Source organism: Macrosteles quadrilineatus, unplaced genomic scaffold, assembly GCF_028750875.1.
Source record: "Macrosteles quadrilineatus isolate MER2022 unplaced genomic scaffold, UCM_ALF_1.0 Scaffold_8__2_contigs__length_117827958, whole genome shotgun sequence".
Classification (NCBI taxonomy): Eukaryota; Metazoa; Arthropoda; class Insecta; order Hemiptera; family Cicadellidae; genus Macrosteles; species Macrosteles quadrilineatus.
This window is the reverse complement of record NW_026542601.1, coordinates 52,969,248-52,993,727: the sequence shown is the minus strand read 5'-3', so window position 1 is coordinate 52,993,727 and position 24,480 is coordinate 52,969,248. Positions and strand designations below refer to the sequence as shown.

At 33.9% G+C, this 24,480-nt stretch overlaps 1 protein-coding gene across 1 annotated transcript; it reads right to left on the bottom strand.

Annotated features, from left to right (window-relative positions):
- Window positions 1-3,647: 3,647 nt before the first annotated feature.
- On the bottom strand, window positions 3,648-14,304 carry LOC128999850 (cyclin-dependent kinase 1-like). Its single transcript, XM_054426559.1, has 8 exons — window positions 14,168-14,304; window positions 11,082-11,181; window positions 10,252-10,408; window positions 9,446-9,584; window positions 8,469-8,624; window positions 7,216-7,379; window positions 6,512-6,653; window positions 3,648-4,129 (listed from the first exon to the last, which is right to left on the bottom strand). The coding sequence occupies exons 2-8, from the start codon at window positions 11,161-11,163 to the stop codon at window positions 4,016-4,018; spliced, it is 954 nt and encodes a 317-aa protein (XP_054282534.1). The 5' UTR covers window positions 11,164-11,181; window positions 14,168-14,304; the 3' UTR covers window positions 3,648-4,015.
- Window positions 14,305-24,480: the final 10,176 nt, after the last annotated feature.

Genomic DNA, 24,480 nt, shown 5'->3' with positions numbered 1-24,480 from the left:
GTAAACAGTAACTATAAAGCATATACATAATTAGTCTTTCAAACACTATAAAACACGTTTTTAGGTTAGGTTTTCTGTATATAATAAAAGCACACTGTTTTGTGTTGTTTGGTTGGAATACTGGAGCGCGGCAAAAAAAAAGAGTGACAATAGTAGTCCAGTCGGCAGGTAGAACAAACAAGCGTTAGATGGGAAAAGGTCGGAAGTTAATGAAACCTGGGGATGTTGTTCAGGGATGATAAATTCAACATTTTCCCAAGTTTTGGACCTCGAGGACCCTGTGGAAAAAAGATGGTGGGGGAAAAACTTCAAAATTTTGGGCACTTTTTTGCTTTTAGCGAATTTCACTATAGGGAAGTGTAGGTCTCATGGTAGACTTAGGCCCGGGACCGATTTACTTTTTCATTTTGATGTCCCCAGAGGCCAGAAACACCATTCGTTCAAATTTTTATATATGTATATATATATATAGATAGATAGATTTATATATATATGTGTCCGTGAACACGATAACTTGAGTAATTTTTATCCGATTTTGATGAAATTTGGTTTGAAGGTGTAAGGCGGGATAAACTTGAATGAGTTCGCAATCCAGCATGATCGGACCATGGGAACAGGGTTTTATGGGGTAAAAATAGGTTTTTCTCACTTTTGACCCTCAAAACACAAAATTTCCCAATTTTTCTCTAAACCTTCTTAAAGAGCTTAAAAAAACAAACAATTCAGTATATCAAAGCGTTTTTGTACGGTTATTGGTTACGGAGAAAACTAAAAAAATTGTAAATTTGTAAATTCCCATGTTATTCTTATGGAGAATATTGTAAAATGTTGTAGTTTGCTTGTTTATGGATATCTTTTGATCAAACTTGGCAAATATATTCATTTTCTACTAAGCAATAATTATTTTATTCAAAACACACACTTTATTAGTTTCCTTGTAGCAGCTAACCTAGGTACTCGTTAAACCTAATGTTATTTAAATAGATCGATTGAAAAGCCAAATGGAAATTCGCTTAGACGGCAGGTTTGCTGCGGCGGGGGTATTTTCTCAATAACTTTTCCCTTACTTCCTACCGAAAAAGCATACATTACACATTTGTAGAGTGTTAGATTTCCTACAATTCTACAGTTCAAACATGTTTGTACAATAATTTGTTACCAAGCAATAGTATTTTTATTTTAATGTATCTTTAAAAAAATCACCAAAATATGAAAAAAAAAAAAACAGATTTCCTACATATTTTTTCTGTTGCACGCAAATTATCACAAAATTTTTTAGTAATTATGGTTCCAAGTTATAAGCACCATATTTGGATACACCCTCCCCCACCATACTACCCATCCCTTCCAAACCCAACCCCAATTCTCAAATGCTAATTTTGTTCTTCGATGAAAACCAACCATATTCAGATCTTTTTGGTCTTGATATCAGTTACTTTTCGCAGCTGAGGTGTTATCAAAACCACCTGCTGTGTGGAGGAGAGGAGCAGAAACTTGGAGAGTAGAAGACACCGGGATATGTGCGCCTCCCACTTTTTATGAAGATAGACATTATTTGTATTATTTCCTAATGCTGTCAAGAGAATAAGTGTGTCTACATCTTGAACAGTATTGACGACGCTATCGAATTCGTTAGCCTTGGATATGTCGGTTTTGACGATCATCATGTCGGCGTCCTCAGATGCTTGTAGGAGTTTTGTTCCACACCACTTTATGTAACCTCTAATTACGTTATATTTCCTGTTGACAATGTTTACTTTCTCTATAGGAGTGAAAAGTGAGTACATTACAGACTTTGTTCCCTTGCACATTCCTTCCTCGATAAAGATTGATATGGGTAAGGGGGCGAGTTCAAACTTAAAGACCTTATTTATATATTACTCAAATATTTTTGCGACGCAGACACACTGGAAAAGAGTGAGAGGATAGACAGTGAGTTTTTTACCAGAAATTTTCAACGAGCATGAAACAGAAGTGAGAATCACCACCTTGTCCATCCGTTTGAGTTTCAATTCTTCAACATTTTCATCCATTATTTTCTTCATGTATGATATGCTTATTTCTCGTGCGAAGTGGCAGTTAACGTCACTGATGTATGTTTTGATGGTAGTGTTTAACAACATATTAATCAATTGTAATTGTGAATAATATTGTGATAGTGTGAAACCAGGGTGTAGAAAGCCACCTTGATCAGTTGAGTGCGGGGTGGGTGAGGCGTGGGAGTATCCGGATATGGTGCTTATAACCTGGAACGATAATTACTACAAAATTAAGTATTAATTTGCGTGCAACAGAAAAAATAAGTAGAAAATCTGCCTTTTTGCATATTTTGGTGTATTTTTTAAAATATATTAAAATAAAAATACTATTGCTCGGTAACAAATTATTGTACAAACATGTTTGAACTGTAGAATTGTAGGAAATTTAACGCTCTACAAAAGTGTAACGTATGCTTTTTCGGTAGGAAGTAAGGGAAAAAAGTTATTGAGAAAAAAACAAAAAAGTGTACAAAATTTTGAAGTTTTTCTCCCACCATCTTTTTTCCACAGGGTCCTCGAGGTCCAAAACTTGGGAAAATGTTGATTTATCATCCCAAAATAACATCCCCAAGTTTCATTAACTTCCGACCTTTTTCCATCTAAAACTACCTGCTGACTGGACTATAGTTATTTGTGTAACTAGTGAGCAAAGTGGCACCTTGCTGCACACGATAAGATAATTAAAATAACTTTGACGAGAAATGGGATTTTTACCATTTTGTTCAGCATTTAAAGGACTTATACACTAAATTTGTATCAAAACTGTTCAGGCCATTTTTGAAATAATCCTATTTTTCCATTATTTTATGGTAAAATCTCAATTTAAAAAAAAATGAAAAAAACATCTGGGAATACCATGGCTTAGTTAGTACCTACAAACTAAATTTCATCAAAATCGGACTACAGGTGTGGTCTGTAGCTCATACACATCTGGATGTGTATGTCTGGACATCACTTCGAAAATTTTTGTTCAGGGGAACCCAAAACGAATATATCCACTCAAAACTTTAACATTTTGACGAAAACAATACTTTCTCCACATACTATGGTATAGGTGGAAAAGTAAAATAACATTTTTGCATTTTCATTTTTCAAACAAATCTTGGGGTCAAGTCTTATCTTCATCTACCACAAATGACAGAGGGGAGTTTGATTGTTTCGGTTCCAGCATCAATAGGGTAAAGGTTCTACTTAATCTCTTTTGGTTTTAGCAATTTCTCATGTAGGGAATGAGCTAGGTCTCTTTGTAAGACCTAGATCGATTTGAGCAAGTTGTGATACACAGTGAGCAACTTTATATAGGTAATCTAAATCCTAGCTGGTAGGAAGAAGCCATCATATTCATGGTAAGTGATATGCAAAAGAAAATGGCCAATCATACTTGCCTCACAAGCAGCATAGACAGCTGATTTTGAAATAGTTTCTTGTTAACATCAATTATGAGACTAGAAAGGCTGGCCATTTTCAAAGCTTGTAAAATGGTTTTGATTTTGACCATTCCATTAAGCAAAAATCTGCATTGAAACTAAAGTTTTATCTTATAGAAATATTATTTTTAGAGAAGAAGAACCTTGCAGTACATTTTAAGGACAGGTAATGAAATCAAACTTTCACAAAATTAACCAGTTTAATGCTGATATTATGTTACAAATATTAAATATGAAATAAAATTGTTATCTAAGTTAAGAAAAAGAAAAACTATTTTAACACAATGACATGGTAAGGCACACAGTTCCGCCAGAGTGTAGAAATTGTTCTGAGCTGAGGTTTGCTTCTTACGACAACTCACCTTAAAAAGAGTAAACTCCATAAACATATTATGAACATTTTCGAAATATCATGATCTTTTCACCTCCGCCAATTAAGCCTAAGTAATATATTGAGCTAGGATAGTAAAGAAGAAAGACGTTCAATAGTATAACTAAAATAATGTACAAACAGGAAACAGTCCTGCAACGAGGAATGTAACAAGGGTTTTACAAATACAGTGACGAGATAGGCAACTTAGAGCGGTCTACATCGCTGAAGTATTTATGCTTCAGTGCTTCTTTGCCTGAGATTCTCTTTGCTGGGTCGTATATCAGCATTTTCTGGAATCAGAAAACAAATATCATTTTCATTTTATATAGTCTGACAAATCACTAGGTCCTGAGGTGACTTTTTCCGAGACAAGATCTAGTGGTTTCAATAACTCAGGTAAAGCCAAGGATTGAAATCAACAAATAATACAATAACAATACTTAGTTGTTGTTAACCTGGGTAATTTTTTAAGCTAGCTCGTAGTTCCTCTAGTTCTAGTTTTTTATTTATTTTATAAATATAAAGATTGATTAAATTGTTTGAAGGAAGACCACTTGGCTTGTAATAACATTAAAGAAAAATGAATTTATGAACAATTAACACACATCTGAAAAAAGTTCCAGGAAGTTATTAGCGCAGAATAATCATAAAACTATTACAGTATCAGTAGCTTAACATTTTGCTTTTCTGTGGTAGCTTCCCTAGATGGCAGATATGCCGATGTTTACTTCAATATAATACAATTTCAAATTAGCCGAATTGAATTGTATTTTTTTTTAGCTAAAAATTGGTTGAAGTATGCATCAAAAGTTTATTTTAGCGAATTTCCCATATAGGGAATAAGCTATTACCGTAGGTCTCATGGTAAGACCTAGACCCGGGACCGATTTACTTTTTCGCTTTGAGGTCCCCAGAGGCCAAAAACACCATCCGTTCAAATTCATATATATATATATATATATATTTATATATGTGTCCGTTAGTGCGATAACTCGAGCAAAATTGATCCGATTTTGATGAAATTTGGTACAAACGTGTAAACCTACATTTATTCGAACGAGTTCGCGAACCAGCATAATCGGACCATGGGATCGGGGGTTTATGGGGGGTTTTATGGGGTAAAAATGGGTTTTTCTCATTTTTGACCCTAAAAACTTAAAATTTCTAAATTTCGCTCTAGATCATTTTGAAGAGCTTAAAAAAACAAATAATTTAGTATATTGAAGTGTTTTTGAATGTTCATTGACTACGGGAAAAATTTAAAAAATTGTAAATTTAAACTATAAAAGACGTATAAAATTACCTAAGTACTGCCACAATGATCCTGTTGGTCCTTACGGACTACGCCAATGATCCGTAAGGACCAACAGGATCATTCTGGCAGTACTCAGGTAATTTTATACCTTTTATAGTTTGTTCTGTGATCCAGAGACAAAAACAACTCAAAATATGAAGTAAATTTAAAATTCCCATGTTATTCTTATGGAGAATAAATAAACTTCTAGTTTGCTTGTTTATGGATATATTTTAATCAAATTTGGCAATTTGGTTTATTTCATACTAAGCTATCAATATTTCAATTGAAAAAACACATCTCAACATCTTCCCCGTAGCAGCAAACCTAACTACTCACTAAAATTAATGTTATTTAAATAGGAAATAAATCTGAAAATTTATAGGGAATATTTTAGTAGAAATCAAGCCGGGTAAATGGAAATTTGCTTAGTATGCAGGTTTGCTGCGACGGGGGTATTATTTTTTATATTTTACCATTTTAGTTTAACATATTGTTAGTGAATTAAATGGGATATGAGCCAGTTACAGTACAGATGAACAGTGTTTATCAAGACATCTTGATGAAGGTCAGATTAGATGTTATGACATTGACACATAGGGTGTGTGTGTAAATGCATTTCCCAAAATAAACATTACCAGACAAATTGAGTTTACTAATGCAAAGCAATTTATAATAAGTCCAAGTGTCAGACTTAGTCTAACAATAAGAAGTAAGGAAAACAACAATAATTGTGTAATTTAAGTAAAACTACCCCTCTTAAGCTTTTGAGCTCTAAAGGAGCTTATATTTTTGTAACATTTATATTGCTAAGAGTGACAAAATCAAATCTTCATTACAACTTATCTAAGCAAGCATAACTCACCAAAAACGATTAAAACCTTTACCTGGCATGCTAAAATCTGGGAAATAAGCCAGATTTGAAGCAGGACTTGGTGGCAAATAAAATAATAATATGGTGAACAATTTGATAACGAGTGAAAGTTGACAAATGGGAAGATTCCAACATGACACTTTGCACCTCAAATTAGGCATTTTGCTATTTTTTACATACTGTATTTACTTTGAGGGTTTACCAAAACACCGTTTCTAAAAAGTATGGATTTTGTTTATTTGAAGGAAACAATTTTTAAAGGGGATATAACTATGTCACAATGAATAATTCTGGAGCTCAAAGGGTCTTTAGCTAATATCCAAAGCACCTAAACGGACACATTTCCTATTCAATTTAGACTTCATAAGAGAATGAACGTTTTTGCCTGGTCAGAGTAGGCACTTGGCTTAATTCAACTAATGGTAAGAAACAAAGACAGATTGTAAACAGTTAACATAAACATTGGTTCAGTATTAAAAGCAGAGAATATTATCTACCACAGACCTGAAGAAGGTCCAAGCCGATGTCGTCGATGTTCTTGGTGTGAGAAGACAGATTGTTCTGAGTCCAGTTGGGGAAGGTAGGCTTGTAGTCAGGCAACTGAGACACCCCAGTCCAAGTCTCTTCAGTAGGGGTGGACAGTACTCTACACAACAGAAGTGAGATTATACTGAGAGAAAAGACACTATCTAGAGTTATATGCATAAAAATATGTTCAAGATTCTTTTCCAGTCGTAATTATAAGAAATGACTGAACACAAAATATTGGGATTTTTTTAGCAAAAGTATATTTTTAATATTTGGGAATTACATTTAAATCATAATTCTCTTGGGTAGGGATTTTTCCAACCCTCAGTGATAACACTGTGACGCCAAAGTGATATGATGTCCCAGCAAAACAAGGAGACGTTCAAAATTTTGCCTTTGTGGCAGTTTGAGATAATGATGTCCCTTTAATTGAAGGAGACGGTCAAGATTTTACTTCTGTGCTTGTCATTAACAACAGTGCTGCAATCTCGAAATTGCAGACCTGATGACAGAACAGTACGATAAAGACTAAAAATTAAAATATTTTTTCATTCCCATTTTGCAAACATATTTACTACTTTAACTTTTAACTTTCCCCCACCCATCCCTAGTCATCAAAACAGTCATTTTTTTGTGTATGTTGAATTATCATATAAATATGACAAAGTATCCTGACATACCTAAATATACGGAAGAGTTGATCAATTTCAGAGTCACCCTGGAACAATGGATGCTTAGTCGCCATTTCTGAAAAGATACATCCGACAGACCAGATGTCAACGGGACACGAGTAACGGGTGGAGCCGAGCAGTACTTCAGGTGCTCGATACCACAGCGTTACAACCTGTGGCAAACATCACCTTCATTATTTACAACATAAAAGCACCTTTCAAACAATATTTGAGTAGGCTAGTTATTTTTAGGGACACTTGTATAAAATATAAATCAATTCATACTACAGCAGCAAATTTGGTAAAGTATAACTGTGTAACAAAAAAGTTTAATGAAATATTAACATATTACAAGTACCTCAATAGTTCGACACTTTGTGGACTTAAGGGATGTCGAAATATCAAAATGTTGAACTACAGGGAGTAAAAAATTTGATTTGAATGGAGTTTAATACAGGAAAGTAAAAACACAAGTCTTATATAGAAATCACCCAAATTTAATTAATACTAAATAGCTTAACAATCTCACTGTTTACATTAGTTGAGTCTCAAGTCAACAATAAAATACAAATTAATGTTCAATTTTTAGGAAAAAGAATTTAGCTTGGATTTGTGATGTTCTTGTAACTACCATCTAGGCCTACTTCTGAAGAAGCCTCTGAAAGAGGCGAAATATCAAGTATTATTATGTGTGTGTTTTATGTGTTCTTTGACTCGTCTGCAACCTTTCATCAGGCGAGTTAGCTGTGTCCTCTCCATCCTATATATTTATTTAATCCAAATTAATGTTCAAGTCAGCTTACATGACAATAATAACCATTAAATATAACTTGACAAATTAGCTCATCCCGTGTCGAACTATCGAAGGTTTACTGTACTTAATACACACAGTTCTCAGCTGACAAAAGACCTTGGCTTGTTGATTTTGAACATAAAGAATTGTCATCAGTACAACTCCCAGCTACCTCCAACCTCACATAATATGGTTCTGATTTTCTGAGAGTTTTTCTTAAGGAAATAGATTCCAGGCCCACTACATCCTTCTGAAGGATTCCCCTTAAAGGGACAAATTATCAAATTATTTTTGTATTGAACTTGTTTTGTGCTATCACCCGATTTAAAGTCTTTTCTTGGGTAAATTCATTTGTACACAACCCTCCTTGATACACAGAATATTGTTTTTATGGGAAAAGTAAATAAGAAGCTATCTTAAGACCACGGTCTAGTGTACAGCTTAGTTTTCTCTATAGCTTCATAAGTACCTCATGAGTGAAAACTCGCACTGGGACGCCAAACGCTCGACCCAAACCGAAGTCAGCAACCTTAATCAGCCCTTTGCTGTCAATCAGCAAGTTTTGGGGTTTCAGATCCCTGTGTAGCACACGACGCATGTGACAGAACACAATGGCTTGCATTATCTGTGAAAACAACAAACACGCTGGTAAAACAATATACAAAACATTAAAGATGTACAACATAGATCACAAGGGCTTAGTTTGTTAGGATAAAATACATACCTTGAATAGGAGTCTATTCTGACACAAAGAACTTTTAAATTGGGTTGTATTAAAAACTAGAAAATTTCACTGTTCCACTCACAGCAACTTCAAACAAGGAGAGGGTTTGAGTTGGGAAGAAGGATAGATGTAGAGGTGCGACACCATATATTAATTAATTATCCAATATTTTGCTGCTGACTGACAGAGTTGTCAATATTTCAAACACACTAGGTTATTAAGTGTTACACATATTTTAATAGCCTAGGCCCTGTACCAGTTAAAATTGCTTTTATTGAAACTAAAAGTATGGAATTGAACAATTTGACAATTTTGAACTGTTATTACAATTTGAATAATGATTCATGGCTTATCCCCTTAATTTATAAATTGTTAGGTACCATGTATAGGCTACATTTTTTTAGTACTGTGATCTAAAAAGGTGGATAGATGAAGTGGATAAATAAATAAGCAAATAGCGAGGTAGGCAGAACAGGAATGGAGATGGAGTAAGGTGGAATAGGAACAGTCGGGGGTTAGGAGAAGATCGAGAAGCCTAATCCAGTCCAGGAAATAATCAGAACTAAGGACAATGTAACATACATAATCATAAAGAAGAAAAGAAGCGGCTGAAATTCATCTGTAAGCTTGTATCGTTTGCCTACCTAAAACATCTTCTTGTTGTAAAACATAAGACTTGTAAGTTGCTAAACATGTGATAATTTCTTACAACAAACTTGTACCTGAAATAAGTAGGATTTGACTACAGCTGGTTCCATGTACTTTCCAGAATCTATTGAATCTAAATACTTCTTCAGATCCATTGACAGGAATTCAAAAATCAAGTAAAGCCTGGTTTCATCCATCAGAGTTTCTTGTAAGCTGAAATCAATGGTTTAAAGTCAGTGATTAAAATTTTCATTTAAACGATCTGTTATTTTAGATGCTCACATTTTACCTAGAATCTATTATGGCCCTTGCTAGTCCGACGCTTTGAAATCCGACGTACGCTACGGGAGCCAAAAATCAAGCATGCAGTGACATAAAACACACACTGTGACACTGTGACTCACGCCTCGTTGCCGTCGGAGCACTTCCGTTCAGTGTTCAGTTGACTTTCGGGACGTGCAGTACACTTTCCCGGTGCAGTGGTATTTTCTTTGTTAGTAAGTGCAAGTGTTCGTGTACAGTAGTTGTGTACCTTTATGCATATTTTTTGGGATGTACGTACAGTACTGTAATTGAAATGCCCGCCTTATTTGTAACACTGTAAAATAATACATTGTTTAAAATGGTAGTTATATCTTTTTGGCAATCAAATGCATTACAGAATAGCCATTTTCGATAATCCGACACTGCGTCAGTCCCGTACTTGTCGGACTAGCAAGGGTGGGCTGTCTTATAGAAACATTAGCGAGATTAGAACCAGCGCCACCAGGATAGAAGAACTGCGCTCTAAGCAACTAGAATAGCCTTGTCCCCATTTCTTCATTTTCCCCAATGCAGAGTAAATACAAGAGACATAAGTTTTTCTCAAGTTTCGACTTACCAGACAATGTTGGGATGCACCAACTCCTTTAACAAAGACACTTCCCTAATGGCAGTAGAGGGAATCCCTTCATCCTCACTCTCCATACGAATCTTCTTGATTGCAACATATTCACCTGTTTTTTTATTCCTTCCTTTGAACACCACACCATAGGTTCCTTAAACATTACAACATTTTTTATAAATAACTATTGACTAATCCCCTAGGTACTAATCAAAAAGTTGCTGATTCAAACCTGAAGTAATCAGTACCGGTACCTAGCTTTTTGAAGACTCAAAACAGAACCCAGCTTTCCTTGATCATTGGGCTTCTAATAAATATGGTCCTGGCTACAGAACCAGGTGATCTTAGTCAGTAACAAAGCTATCATATCATATCCATTCTACATTCAACCATTACTCAAGCCATTGCCTTAAAACACAGGGTGTTTGGCATCGTAAAAATCTTGTTACTTATCTTGATTTTAAACTATATAAGTTCAAGTGTATTTTGGAAGCTAGGTCTTAATTTTTATGTTAGGCCTTGCTTTTTTAGTTACTTTGGGATAAAAATTAAAATATTTATGTTTATTTTATTAAAAACTCCCAGAAAATGTAGACTATGATAACAACTGTTTAAAACTCTTTTTATAAATCTCTATTACAATGTTACTAACTAAACGTGACAAGCAGGTGAATTAAAATGAAAGGATAGATAGTCCAATTACTAGGATCGCAAACAATTGTATTTAATCAAAAGGTTTTACAGCTTTTGTACTGCAATACCTATTTTATTTAATAATAGTGAGACTAATTAAAAAAGAGTGATTAAATATAAGTTAGCAAAATTACCCTCGCCAATCTTCTCAATCCTTGTGTAGTCATCAAGTTTTGCACTCTTGTCTTCCGTCTTTTTCTCTCCGTTTGTTGACATTTTTATATTAAATTAGGGCTGAAAGAAAAACATTGGATTTTAAACAAGACTTAATTACTAATGAGTTTCAACTCCTCGGAGACTGGTTCACAGCAAATGGTCTATCTATGAATGTGTCAAAGACACAACTAATTCACTTTTCAGTTGCTAATGAGAATCGAGACATTGCTGTAAATTTGAACCAAACATCAACATATTCTCAAAACTCGGTCAATTACCTGGGAATCGATATAGATTTTTAAAATGGTATTAAAAAATACAATTAAATAACATTCTTTAAGCAAATATAAAAAAAATTACCAGTAAAATCACATGTTTGAACATTACAGCTTCAGTTTTATTTGAAGCAATTTTGCTATAGCCTGCAAAAACAATGTAGCATTTTTTAATTGTGTATAATGAAATGCTAAAAATGCTACCACAGCATAAACCCTTTCCCAGATTATTTTTAGGTGACGTACACAGCCCCAACAGATATGTACCTAACAGATATGGGCCTATTACCTCAAGGATATAAATTACTACTATAAGCAGACTATAAGTATAAAATCCTCTTAATTCTTTTAGCGAATTTCCCTATAGGAAAGTAGCTATTACCATAGGTGCCACGGTAAGACCTAGGCCCGGGACCGATTTACTTTTCCATTTTGATGTCCCCAGAGGCCAAAAACACAATTTGTTCAAATTTTTATATAGGACCTGGTATTGATGAAATTTGGTTTAAAGGTGTAATGCGGGATAAACTCGAATAAGTTCGCGAACCAAAATGATCGGACCATAGGAACGGGGTTTTACAGGGGGTTTTATGGGGTAAAAAATGGATTTTATGACCCTCAAAACACAAAATTTCCCAATTTTTCTCTAGACCTTTTTAAAGAGCTTGAAAAAACAAATAATTTATTATATCGGAAGTGTTTTGTACAGTTATTAGTAACGGAGAAAATACAACTAATTTTAAATTTAAAATTCCCATGTTATTCTTTTGGAGAATATTGTAAAATGTTGAAGTTTGTTTGTTTATGGATATATTTTGATCAAACTTGGCAAATTTATTTTTAAATAGCCTACTAAGCTATAAGTTATTAATATTTTACTAAAAATACACTTAAGTAGTTTCCTTGAAGCAGCAAACCTAGGTACTCATTGAACCTAATGAGTTAGGGCCTATTTAAATAGATTTAATTGAAAATCAATTCACACAAATAGAAATTTGCTTAGTTGGCAGGTTTGCTGTGGCGGGGGTATTTAACAAATACATCAGTTCTTTTGATGAAAGCTCAGACCAGGAAATTTCATCCTATAGGCTATAGATCATTAAAGAAAATTCTTCACCGAATCCGTGACTGTTGCTTTGGCAGTAGGTTACAATGGCAAGATAATAATTTTATAGATACCTACCACATGATGGGCTTTAGAATCTAAGTTTACAAACTCTACATTGCTTTTTAGGAGATTCAAGCTACTCTGCACTAGCCTAAAAGTTCACAAAATTTAACTTAAAGGGTAGGCTGTTTAAGTTACAAGGGGAAGGTTTCTTGGGTTCCCCTACCAATTTTTTTTTAGCTTAATGTAGGATCCTACATCAGCTGATCAGTTGCTGTCTCAATGCTCGGGTGAGGTAGAAAAGAAGGAATGATATCGCTTCCCCTTAAACTGCCTAAATTTTGTGAATAGAGTATAACATGGACTTAAGTTAGATTTAAGCCCGGCTTACATGCCTCTTTCCAGAACACCCGTTCCCGTTCTTGGTCCCGACCGCCCTGTCACCGGTTCAACAGAGCATTGTAGGCCTATTTACACGATCTGTTTTCTGCGCCCGATCTGAGCTCAGTGTGTTTCTTTCCCTCGTTGAAGAACGTCATTATTAGCTAAAAAGCTGTTTTTGAAAGTTCTCAAAGTGTAATGTAATGGCTTGTATTTATTGAAGTGGCAAGTTGTTAGAGTAGCCTAGCATTAACTGCATTGACTGTGTGTTATAACAGAAAGGAGGAAAAAAGAGGATGTGGATGAAGCGGATATACCGGTACCTACAATGACCTGTATTGAGTCATGCAAGACTTATCTACGTATTGGATGCTGAAGACCCAAGTTAGGGAGTTTTTGCATAAGACACTCCCAATTTTCAACAATTTCCTCAATATGGTTTTTTCCCCTAGGCACGAGTCCGGAATTGTTTTTCACATTAGGCTACTTCAGGCTAGATCTAGGGATTACGGCATTATCACTTAGAAAAAATCCATTGGTGATTTGGCAGCTTTTGAACCCGGGACCTCAGGAACTGGAGTCCCGCGCTCTAACCACTAGACCAGCTCGCTCCCGCTCAATATGGTGGCCTCATATAAAAAAATAGTACAGTTAAGCGCGAAGCAGTGAAGAATTTTAGATTGTGCGCTATCCCCGCTTTTCATCCATAGGCTAAATCCAATCTTTCCTGACCTCCCTACATGGTCGCCAACCAAATCAAGACCAAGAACACGGGTTTGCACGATCAGATCTCAGGGCCAACGTCGATCGGGCCTGATCTACTTAGGATCCCGAGATCGGGTTGTGTAAACCAGGCTTTATCTAACTTACCCATCATAGGATTGATGTTAGGATTTTACATTAATCTCCAATAGTCTGCAGTTGCCATGTAGGCTACATGAAAACGTTGGGGTTTTTTTTTACCAGGCCTATGTATAAGAATCTAGTGTATTTATGATAGGAGGCATAGCATCCTGAAAGCCTATTATGAATTTTGTTCTTAACTATGTACCAAAAATTTACAATGTTAGACTAGAAGGACATTTCACTGACAACGGTCAGTCTTAGAACACTCATTAAAAAAAAAATAGCAACAGCTAAGCCATTTAAGCATAAGCCTAAATATAATTTTGCAAAAATAACCAGCCATGACTTTTGTAAACCTAAGGAAACGATAAGGCAGATGAGAAATTTGCAAGAGTTGGTTCGGTTGTTATATTGATATTAGTATTTAATTGCTATGCTAACTTACAATACTCACCTAAATTATTCTAAATAACGTAAAATTTTTTTAAATCACTCAAAATATTTCCGACCGAGAATAATAACCTTTCTTTACCATTACCGGACTTGACGAATCTAACGTGTGATTTTAAAATTGTTAACTGAGAAATGGCGGGATCAGACAGAAACCGTTTGGACAGAACAGTGGAAACTTTTCAGTTGTATTGTAATTTCAAAGACTTTCAATACGTACGTGCTTTAAGTTTAGCATAGCGTATAAACTCACTAACTTATAGTAAATTGAAGAAAATTAAACAATAACTATTTATAAGTAATTTTATAAAAATGAGTGCTTCCAGAATATATATTCTGGGAAATCTTATCAAATATGATACCATGTTAGAGTTATTTTACTCGTAGTATTTGAAGCCAATGCAAAAAGGTCTTAGAATACTTTTCCGTTAAAACCATTGATTTTATAGTGAATAGTCTATTTTAACTCACAATAAGAATGCAAAATCAAAGATTAAACATATAAAACCAAAGAACTCCGATGCACTGACTCTCCACTATCTTATTCCAATAGTATGGCAATTGGCAACACTGTTTTATTTATTTATTTCGTAGAGAAAAACAACATTAAACGTCAAAATATGAAATGTCAAAAAGACTTTCATAGTTTACATTACAAATGAAATAACTTAATGTGAGCTATATTTTACTGTTTCGTCTTTTATTTGCAATTGCACGATTAAGCCTCATTAAGTTACACCGAGATGGAGGGGACTGAAGCATCCATAGAAATGTCAAACCACCAATTAGTTGACTTTGATTGGAACTTGAAGGTTAGTAGCCTACTAGCCTAGTGGAAATAAGTTACCAAATTTTTCTTGTATAGTCAGGGGCGGCTCCAGGAATAATCTTTTGGATAGGTCTGACAAGACAAGGATCCAGAAAGAGTTAGAACGAGGGGGGGGGGGCGGGGGACGTGAGGTTTCAGGGGCTTCCCCGCAAAAAGGTAAGATTTTAAAATTGAAATACAAAATAATTAGTTTGAATGCTTTCCCTATATTTACATACATAATTAAAGTTCTTTATTTATTTATAATTTTGAAATATCTACCAGAATTTGGGATAGGCTTTAAGCAGTTGGGGTTGGTTTTTACCTGAAAAGACTGTAGGCTTAGTATGAATTGTCGGATCCGAAAGTCCTGTTTTAATCCCGCTCTCTAAGGATCTTGTTTTCCGGATAAAATCCCGCATATGGAAACAACGATGTTAAGGTACATGTTTGTGTGAACTACTAAAATTTATTTCAAATTTCACCGCTCTACTCTCAAAAAAATTATTTTGCAATCCATTCATATTCTCCCTCAATAAGTACAGGGCCGTTTTCAACCCTGTCAGCGTCCTAGGCACAACTAATAGTAGCCCCCCTTTGCAATATATAACAGGGTGTCCACCAACCGGGAAAACTGGGAAATCTGTGAATTATGCGTGAGTTTTTTTTAAACCGGGAATTACGGATGAAATTTGTATTTCTACCAGGAATTTTCAATTTACCGCAATTGCGCATGACGTTTCCGTGACCGCGGGAGACTGAGTCATGAGGGATAATCAGAATATTGCCGAGATCATGGAAGACCATGGTAATGTCCACACCACCACAGGAAACGGCAAGAATTTGGCCGCGATCGCAGAAGACGATGATAATCTCCACACAACTGCTGGATATTATTAACATTTTGCCACAATAGCGGTAGGCGGTTACGATGTTTTCAAACATAAACAAAACGATGTTTTTAAACGAGGTCATGATGACCGCGGGAGAAGATTACGATGGCTACAGGACTGCGGTAGAAACAATATATATTGATACGAGAGGGATGATCAGAATTATGCCGCGAACGTGCAAGAGGATGATAATGTCCACATGACCACGGGGAAAAAACAGAATTTTGCCTCATTTGCGAATGACGGTGATGATCTCCACGAGAGCGCGGAAGGTGATTACCGTTTAGCCGCAATCAATCGTGGGAGGCGATAATTACGTCCACACGATCGCAGGGGACAATTTATTGATGTTGTCTTTATGGCCGCAAGTGGTGATCCGAATTTGCCCACGATCGCGCAAGACGATGATAATGTCCTCATGACCGCGGAATGTATTCATAAATTGCCGCACCCCCTGAAAAAGCCAATTGCCTCGTGCCATAGGCACGTGCCTACCGTGCCTATTTGGTAAATCGGCCCTGCTCATATACCATGGTATAATATGGAGAAATTAAATGAAATATTACTTTATTATCACAAAAACATTTCACAGATCCAGCATTAGCTGGTGAAACAGGTGATATTGTCAGAGATAGATCCAGCGTTAGCTGGTGAAACAGGTGATATTGTCAGAGATCTTAAACACTACGTTACATAAAAAAAACTAAAATCCACATAGCTTAAACTAAAATATATTTACTTATCATTTAAATAATCGGAAATCTTATAATAATTTTTCTGTAAAAGGTATCGTTTGAAATCATTTTAAAATTTTGAAATACTGTTAATTTCTTTGAAATTAGTGGGTAGGCTGTTGTAAAGCCTTAATCCCATATAATAAGGAGATCTTTCATATAAACAAAGGCGATGTCTTGGATATTGAAAATTTTTTGAGCGTGTAAGATATGGATGACTGATTTGTTTATCATTGTACATTTGATAATTAATTTTAAAATTCACCATCATCTATACTATTATATAAAAATCTAATGGTGTCTGTCTGTATGTGTATTACTAATAGGCGCAAAAACTACTGAAGCAACTGGGCTTAAATTTTACAAAAATATAGCTACCATACCAAGGACCCTTATAGGACTATTCACAATTCGACACTGACCGTGGGCTTTGCCCCTTTGGCTTTTAAGGTTCTGAGGTGAGGATTTTAAAAGTAAATATTGATTGGTCTCCATGGCTACCATGAGAACAAATAAAATGTTTGCAATTTGCTATGCCACCCAAATGTAAACAAGCTGAACTGTCAAGCCACATTAATTCACAATTCCACAGCTGACTTATAAATAGGCATATAATATTGTCTACAATCATGTGACATGTTTATTTATTCTTATATTTGATGGTTCATTGATTATTGATTTTATGAAATAAGTCAGATTGTATATCTGTCGCTGTATCTAACCCTAATTAATTATTTAAAATTTCGCTAATGTGAATAATGTACCTATTGAAAGATTTTGGTGTACAAAATGATGAAATTATAAAGTTTATATGTACTTCAATCATTTTAACTTTTTTCTACAATTAACATGTGTTTAGAGTAGGGCACACACCTTAAAAATTGAAACTTTTTCTCAAGGAGATAATTAGTTGTATATTTTCACCATTTTGAGAGAAATATTGTTCACCCCATTTCCTTTTCCACAAATTTTTAAATCATAATAATAGATTGGTAAGTTATGGTGTTTTCTAATCCAGAGGTAGCTACTACCTATCTATAACTTTTGACACTTTCTGAAGATTTCACATTCTATTCTATTAATGAACAACTTTTTACGAGCGTTTCATGGTATTTACTATGGAGATTTCATAAAGCACCATATAGCCTACATCAACCCCGGACGAAGGACGGGTCCTCTGCTAGTTTTAAATATATAAAGTGAAGGCAAAGTTAATATCTCATATTTAGCAAATAAAGCTCTGCATGAGGTTATTTTAGGCATAAATGATAAAATCCTTATAAATTTCTTCTGAATTTTGAAAACTGCTTTAGAGTAAGAAGTTGCTCTCCGTAATTCAATCCCGTATTGCAAGACAGAAAAGAACATTGCATAGTACACTGTAAGTTTAGTTTTTAAATCTATTACATTTCTCAAAACATACGTATTTGAAAGCAAGCCGTATTTAATTAACCAACTACCATTTTTATGTGTGTTTTCCATGTTAAATTCTTATCGATATCTAAACCCAAAAATTTTGCATTTTCAGTAAAGGAAATAATATTATTATCATAAGATAATTCAACAGTGGAGTTTTGCCTATTCTGAATTGTTAGAAATAACATCACCTGTGTTTTAGAATTATTAAGTTTTAGCCCATTGGCTGTAAACCAATTAGATAAATTAAGAATAGAAAGACTGATTTCTTGTTTAAGATTTTGCAAATTATTTGATTTAAATATTGCTGTAGTGTCATCAGCATATAAGATAAGGTTAGACGATACATTTCGAGGTAAGTCATTAATAAATATTAAAAATAGCAAGGGGCCTAGTATTTACCCTTGCGGAACCCCACATTTAGTGTTAAGCCACTGTGAAATACATTTTTTACCATTTTTTACGATTATTGTTCTTTGATGTCTGTTAGTCAAATATGAATGCATCCAAGACAGAGCCATATCAGAAAATGCATAATATTTAAGTTTACTCATTAATATATTGTAATATTGTAATTTACACAATCAAATGCCTTGGATAGATCACAGAACACCGCAGCTGTGCTCTGAGACCCATCCAAGCCATCAGAAACCTGATTTATGAAATCTGAGACAGCAGATATAGTGTTTTTCCCAGATCTAAAACCATATTGTTTATTGGTAAATAAATCATTAATTTTGAAATATGAATAGTTTTGGTTGTAAGCAATTTTTTCAAAGATTTTAGACAAAGATGGGAGTATTGAAATAGGACAATAGTTATCAGGGTCCATTACTGAGCCTTTTTTGAAAAGTGGTTTCAGCTCAGCATTTTTTAATTGATAGGGAAAAATACCTTCATCAAAACATTGATTGATTAATTACTAGACACAGAGGCTCTGCAATATGGTTTATGAAATTTTTAATTAATTCAATAGGAATTTCATCCCATCCAGAAGATTTTTTATTTTTTTAATTTCTAACGGTTTTTTAAATTTCTAAAATCGATACATGTCTGAACTGAAATTTCATTCTTATATTAGCCTACTAGTATTATTAATCAAATTAGTTGCAGTGTGTAAGCAAGGCATACAATTTATATTTTTGTAAATGTTAAATGAGAAAGTATTGTTTTTGTCAAAGTTTTTGAATTTGAGTGGATATGTTTGTTTTGGGTCCCCCTGAACCCAAAAAAGTAGTTTTTAAAGTGATGTCTGTGTGTGTGTGAGTCTGCATAGCCTACAGAGAGCTACAGACCACACTTGTAGTCCGGTTTTGATGAAATTTGGTATGGTAATAGGTGTAGCTCCAGGTGTTTCTTTTAACTATTTTGAAGTTGTGATTTTTAATGGTGATTGTCCTATAAAAACCCATAAAAACAACAGAAAAATCCAATTTTCTCAAAAATGGCCTGAACGAAAAAAATTTAGTATGTTTTAGTCCTTTAAGTTCTGAACACAGGTATAACTCTCATTGCTGTAAAAATTATGGTCCAAAAGTTATTGTAACTTGTGTTATTTTCCCATTAAAACTCCTTAAAAAACGGAAAATAAGATAAAAAAAAACTGGTTTTGATTAAAATTTGTATGTTGTGGTCCTTATAATTTAAAAAATAATAGTTCAACCCCTATTGCTATTAAGATTACGGTTCAAAAGTTATGGTATCGGTAATTTTTGTTATTTTCCCATAAAAAAACTCATAAAATAATGGAAAATCTGATTTTCAAAATATGCCAGTTTTAGTTAAAACTAGAATGCTATGATCCTTATAATTCTAAACAAAAGAGTGCAATCCCCATTCTGTAAAATTGGGGTTCAAAAGTTGTGATTTTTCCTATAAAATATTAAAGTACTCCCACCACATACCCATGATAAAGGATGTTTACAAGCTTATCGAAGAAAGTATGTGTCAGATTGCTGATAGGCCTACCATTTATTTTGTTTGTTAAAGATTTAAAAAATGTACAAAGCCTTGACATCTGGTGTTTTGTGTTTAAATAGTAACTTTCCCAAAGTGTTTATTTTTACTATTTCTACATGTTAATCATTATTGGCTGTAGATGCTGCTAATTTAACGAGTTTTAGGGGATGTCTATTTAACCGGAAAACCCGTTATCCCGACTGGCCTCGGTTCCTAGGAGTCCGGATAAAAGGAGTCTACTGTATGTACAATAATTGTAAAAACGTTTTATAAAAATCTTTTATATCCTACAAGCGTATTTTTGTGTTTATTCTATCAAATAGAATAATATTGTTGCCAAATGTAATAGTTCCTCCGCGTTACGCAATAGCGTCCAAAAAAAAATTCCTGTATCTCGGACAAAATTCACGTAAATTTCCCAGGGACAAAGAAAATCCGTATGGTTCCCGATTTTCCCAGAATTCTCGCTCCATGGACACCCTACTGTTGGATAAGTTACCTATTTTATTTTATTAGCCTAGAGGAAAAAAAATAATTTTTCATATTTTACTCACATTTATATTTCTTTAGTGAAATTGTGACAAGCGCTAAAAATTCAAGAGTCAGTTTTGATTGATTGTACTGTTAATACTGTTCAATGAAATGGCGACTATACATGGTTTTTTAAGCCAAGTATGAATGGAGATGAGTGTAGGTTGAGTGGCGCGATCTTGTAGTCTTGTTAGTGACTAAGGCCGACATTCCTTAGACACAGCTGTTAATTAATAGCCCATACAGCTAATGGCAACTAAAGGGACCTACAGTTTATAGTGGAATCCGATTGATCGGTGTTAGCATGTCAAAACGTTGCAGTTGGATAATTTACAATCATATATTCCCTTACGCAATTACTCCACTTTATAGTGTTTTACCTAAATAATGTTCTTTTTAAGGTATCCTAGATATAGGTTCAAGACCTGAATTATTAATTTAAGTAGTTAGCCAATGTTTTATTTTGTTGCTACGACTAAAGAATAAAGACAAGAAAATATATGGTAATACTAATAGGTGACTAAATTAATATAACTTTCCATCCAAGTCATAAAACAATCCTTATACATTTTTTCTAATGTTTCAGGCCATTTTTGGAACCAGTTCGGCTGTAGCACATCCCCCTCCTCCATTGGTAGAAGTAAATTTTCATCTTTGTTCCAATGTGAATGTAAACGAAAAAACTGGAAATGTTACAAAGACATTGAATTTGGAAATGAACAACCAAGAACTGAAAACTCTGATAGCATCACTGGAAAAATCAATGGCCAATACACAGTCATAACAATTTGTGTTTTATTATTTCCCAGATCCTTTTTAAAACAATGAGGTATTTTATGCATAAGGTTTAAGATAATAATTATTACTTTTGTAGAGAAATTATTTTCCTACTACTGCATGGAAATTATTACATTGACATACCTAAAACAGTACCCAAAATAGCTCATTTCCGCTTCATTCATTCCCGCTTGCTAAATCAGTTGATTTCACTGTTGGCGTTTCTATAAAAAACTAACATCTGGAAAGTTAATATCGTAACCTAAATAACTCTAAATATAAAAAAGAGATATTTACTACCATTGCATTGAAATGATTACATTGCCACACCTGTAAGCAATATGCAAAATAGCTACTTTCCGCTTTATTCATTCCCCGCTTCCAGCTGATTTCACTGTTGGCATTTCTATAAAACACGAACATTCGGTAATGCACCTATAAAAGTGATTGGTTGATTCCAGTCACTAAACTACACAAAACTCTTATCACCTATTTACAGATTAAACTATTGTAGTGGAGTGAGTGCCAAATGACACTATTAGAGTGAGGAGTTAGATGAACATTGTGTACACTGATTGTTGTCCCACATAACCTAAATGGCATTTTACAAATAAAAAGCTTATGTATTATGATAAGTTAATTATGGTGGTAGAAGAAATCTTGGGTGTACTCAGCTAAAGCTTTGTGCGGCCCTCTACAGTTCTTAAGCGGCAATGATGTACTTTACGCTCTTAATACACAAACAGCTACCGGTATTTGTCACTAGATAAATGGAAAAGATGTACCATTTCAAATTGTTATTTTAAAAAAGATGAACATACTTATCTCTAATTTAAAGTGTGTATTTACTGAGTTGATTATTAGAGGTACATTTTTGAGATCTGAACACAAAACTGATTGGTGATTCAAAATGAATACCACAAACAACTTTAGGAATTTAAACTCTACAAAAAAAAAAGGAAAGCTTAGCACTATCTGTGGCGAGTTAAGGAAGCTATAGTTTCATTTAGCTGCTCATTTGTTCGCTTGAGGCGCTGTTGGCAAGGAGTCAGCGTCATTTCATGCTAAGGTGGCAACCGCTCAACAGAAAGCTTTTTGTGTTATTGACTACGGCAGAAGTAAATGATAGTTGTTTAGCGTGCATTTAGAACAAAGTATGGTGTTCAACCTCCTGATAGGTGGTGTATTAAACGTTGGTGTAAATAGCTTACACAGAATGGGTGTTTGTGCAAGGGAAAAGTTCTGGATGAAAAGTGAGGAAAGAGTTTGAGTATTGGGTTGATATTGCTCGACTCTATACTCGTCTGGAGATAGTCATATTAAACACTAGCTGTTGTACCCGTGCTTTGCAACGGGAAGAGGACACAAAATAGAAACATTTTAATCTTTATATCTGTTGCATATAATAGTTACACATCCGCCAAAGCTTTTAGAATCAAAATTCAACTTTTATGGCCTTAATAGAAACGTTCAAGTTATGACTTTTAAATCTGGTAAGTAGTGGACCACCATTTTGGTTTTGATTAATTTTAAATCTTGTGTAGGCTGAAATGAGAAAAACTGACCAAATCTTCGAATAAAACTTACACATACAATTTACCTTTATCTCCCTTAATTACATATCTTTTTATATATAACATTATAAATTTCTATTTTGAAGTTGCAAAAATACAAATTATTAAATTTAAATGGACATTTTTTTTAATTTCACTCTTCTTCATATTAAATCACAAATCCTTCCATCTTCAGTTTCTTCACTCACAATAAATCATTAGCAAAACTAAGTCACCTGTTATAAACTTTAGAAATATTGTTGTGCCTTATCAATACAGTATTTTGAAATAGTAAAGAAACTATATCCATACTATAAAAAATTTCAAACAAATCATTTAGCATTAAACACCGCAGACAGAACTAATATGATTATCAAAGCATCGAGGACTAAAAAATGTAATAGCAAATACAGTATATGTTTCATTGCATCTCTGATTCTAATCTACAAAAATATCAACAAACTACTTAATGCACAAACCAGTTCTTTTAATCAGTTCCATCGTCCATTGCCTTTAAATCTTCACACTTACCATTAAGTATACTTAGTAACAGATATTTAATTGATTTTAGAAACAAAATAACACTGTGTACTGCTTAGTTTTATGATATTTTCCTTGGTTTAATTTAATCAGTGGTGTGGCAAAACACAATACATTTATCAAATAAAGTAAATGTGAACTGAAAGCTACGTTAAGATAAAATAAGAGTATTTTGTATTACCATTTGATAATTAAACATAGTTACACATATACAACAGATTTTAGAACACAAAAATCAATGATGCACAATTTGGTTATTGATGATATTCTTTAGTTTAATTTACGCATAGGCTTAGCAAAACACAATTACTAAATTTACCTAAATATACATATTAAAAACAATGTGATATGCAAGTTATGTTAAGTTAATCTAACACATGTTAAGCAGTTCAAATTTATTGAAAGTAGCCTCCAAATTCATACAAAACATCTATACATTGTAATTTTCATACTGTTTCCATGAAATCATATCAATAACATTATTTTCATAACTTAGACGCTTAGAAAAATCCAAAGCAGAGCCGGAGTTGATACAGCAACGGTTATAGAATCTTTTTTTTACAATCACTGACAGTTTTATAATAAATAATCCATGATAAAACGTTAGATTAAAATAAACCTACATGGAAAATATTATATTTAACCTCTTTGTATCAGCTGTCTGCAATTCTAAAATATGCAATTTAGCTCAGTTCTCCTTGTTTACATTGAAATGTCAAAGCAAATGTAAAAAATCATTATTAGTGTTCTAATCGCAGCCATGGAGACCAATCAATATTTACTTTTAAAATCCTCACCTCAGAACTTTTAAAGCCAAAGGGGCAAAGCCTACGGTCATTATCGAAATGTGAATAGTCCTATAATGGTCCTTGGTATGGTAGCTATATTTTTGTAAAATTTAAGCCCAGTTGGTTCAGTAGTTTTTGCACCTATTAGTAATACACATACAGACAGACACCATTAGATTTTTATATAATAGTATAGATCTCTGAACTAGTTATTGAATGAAAAAAAAAAACTTTTAAATACTCTTTGTAATGCTTTATAACAGAAGGTTATATTATTTTTCTTTCATTAAATTCACATTTTTAAAGTTGTGGTATTCT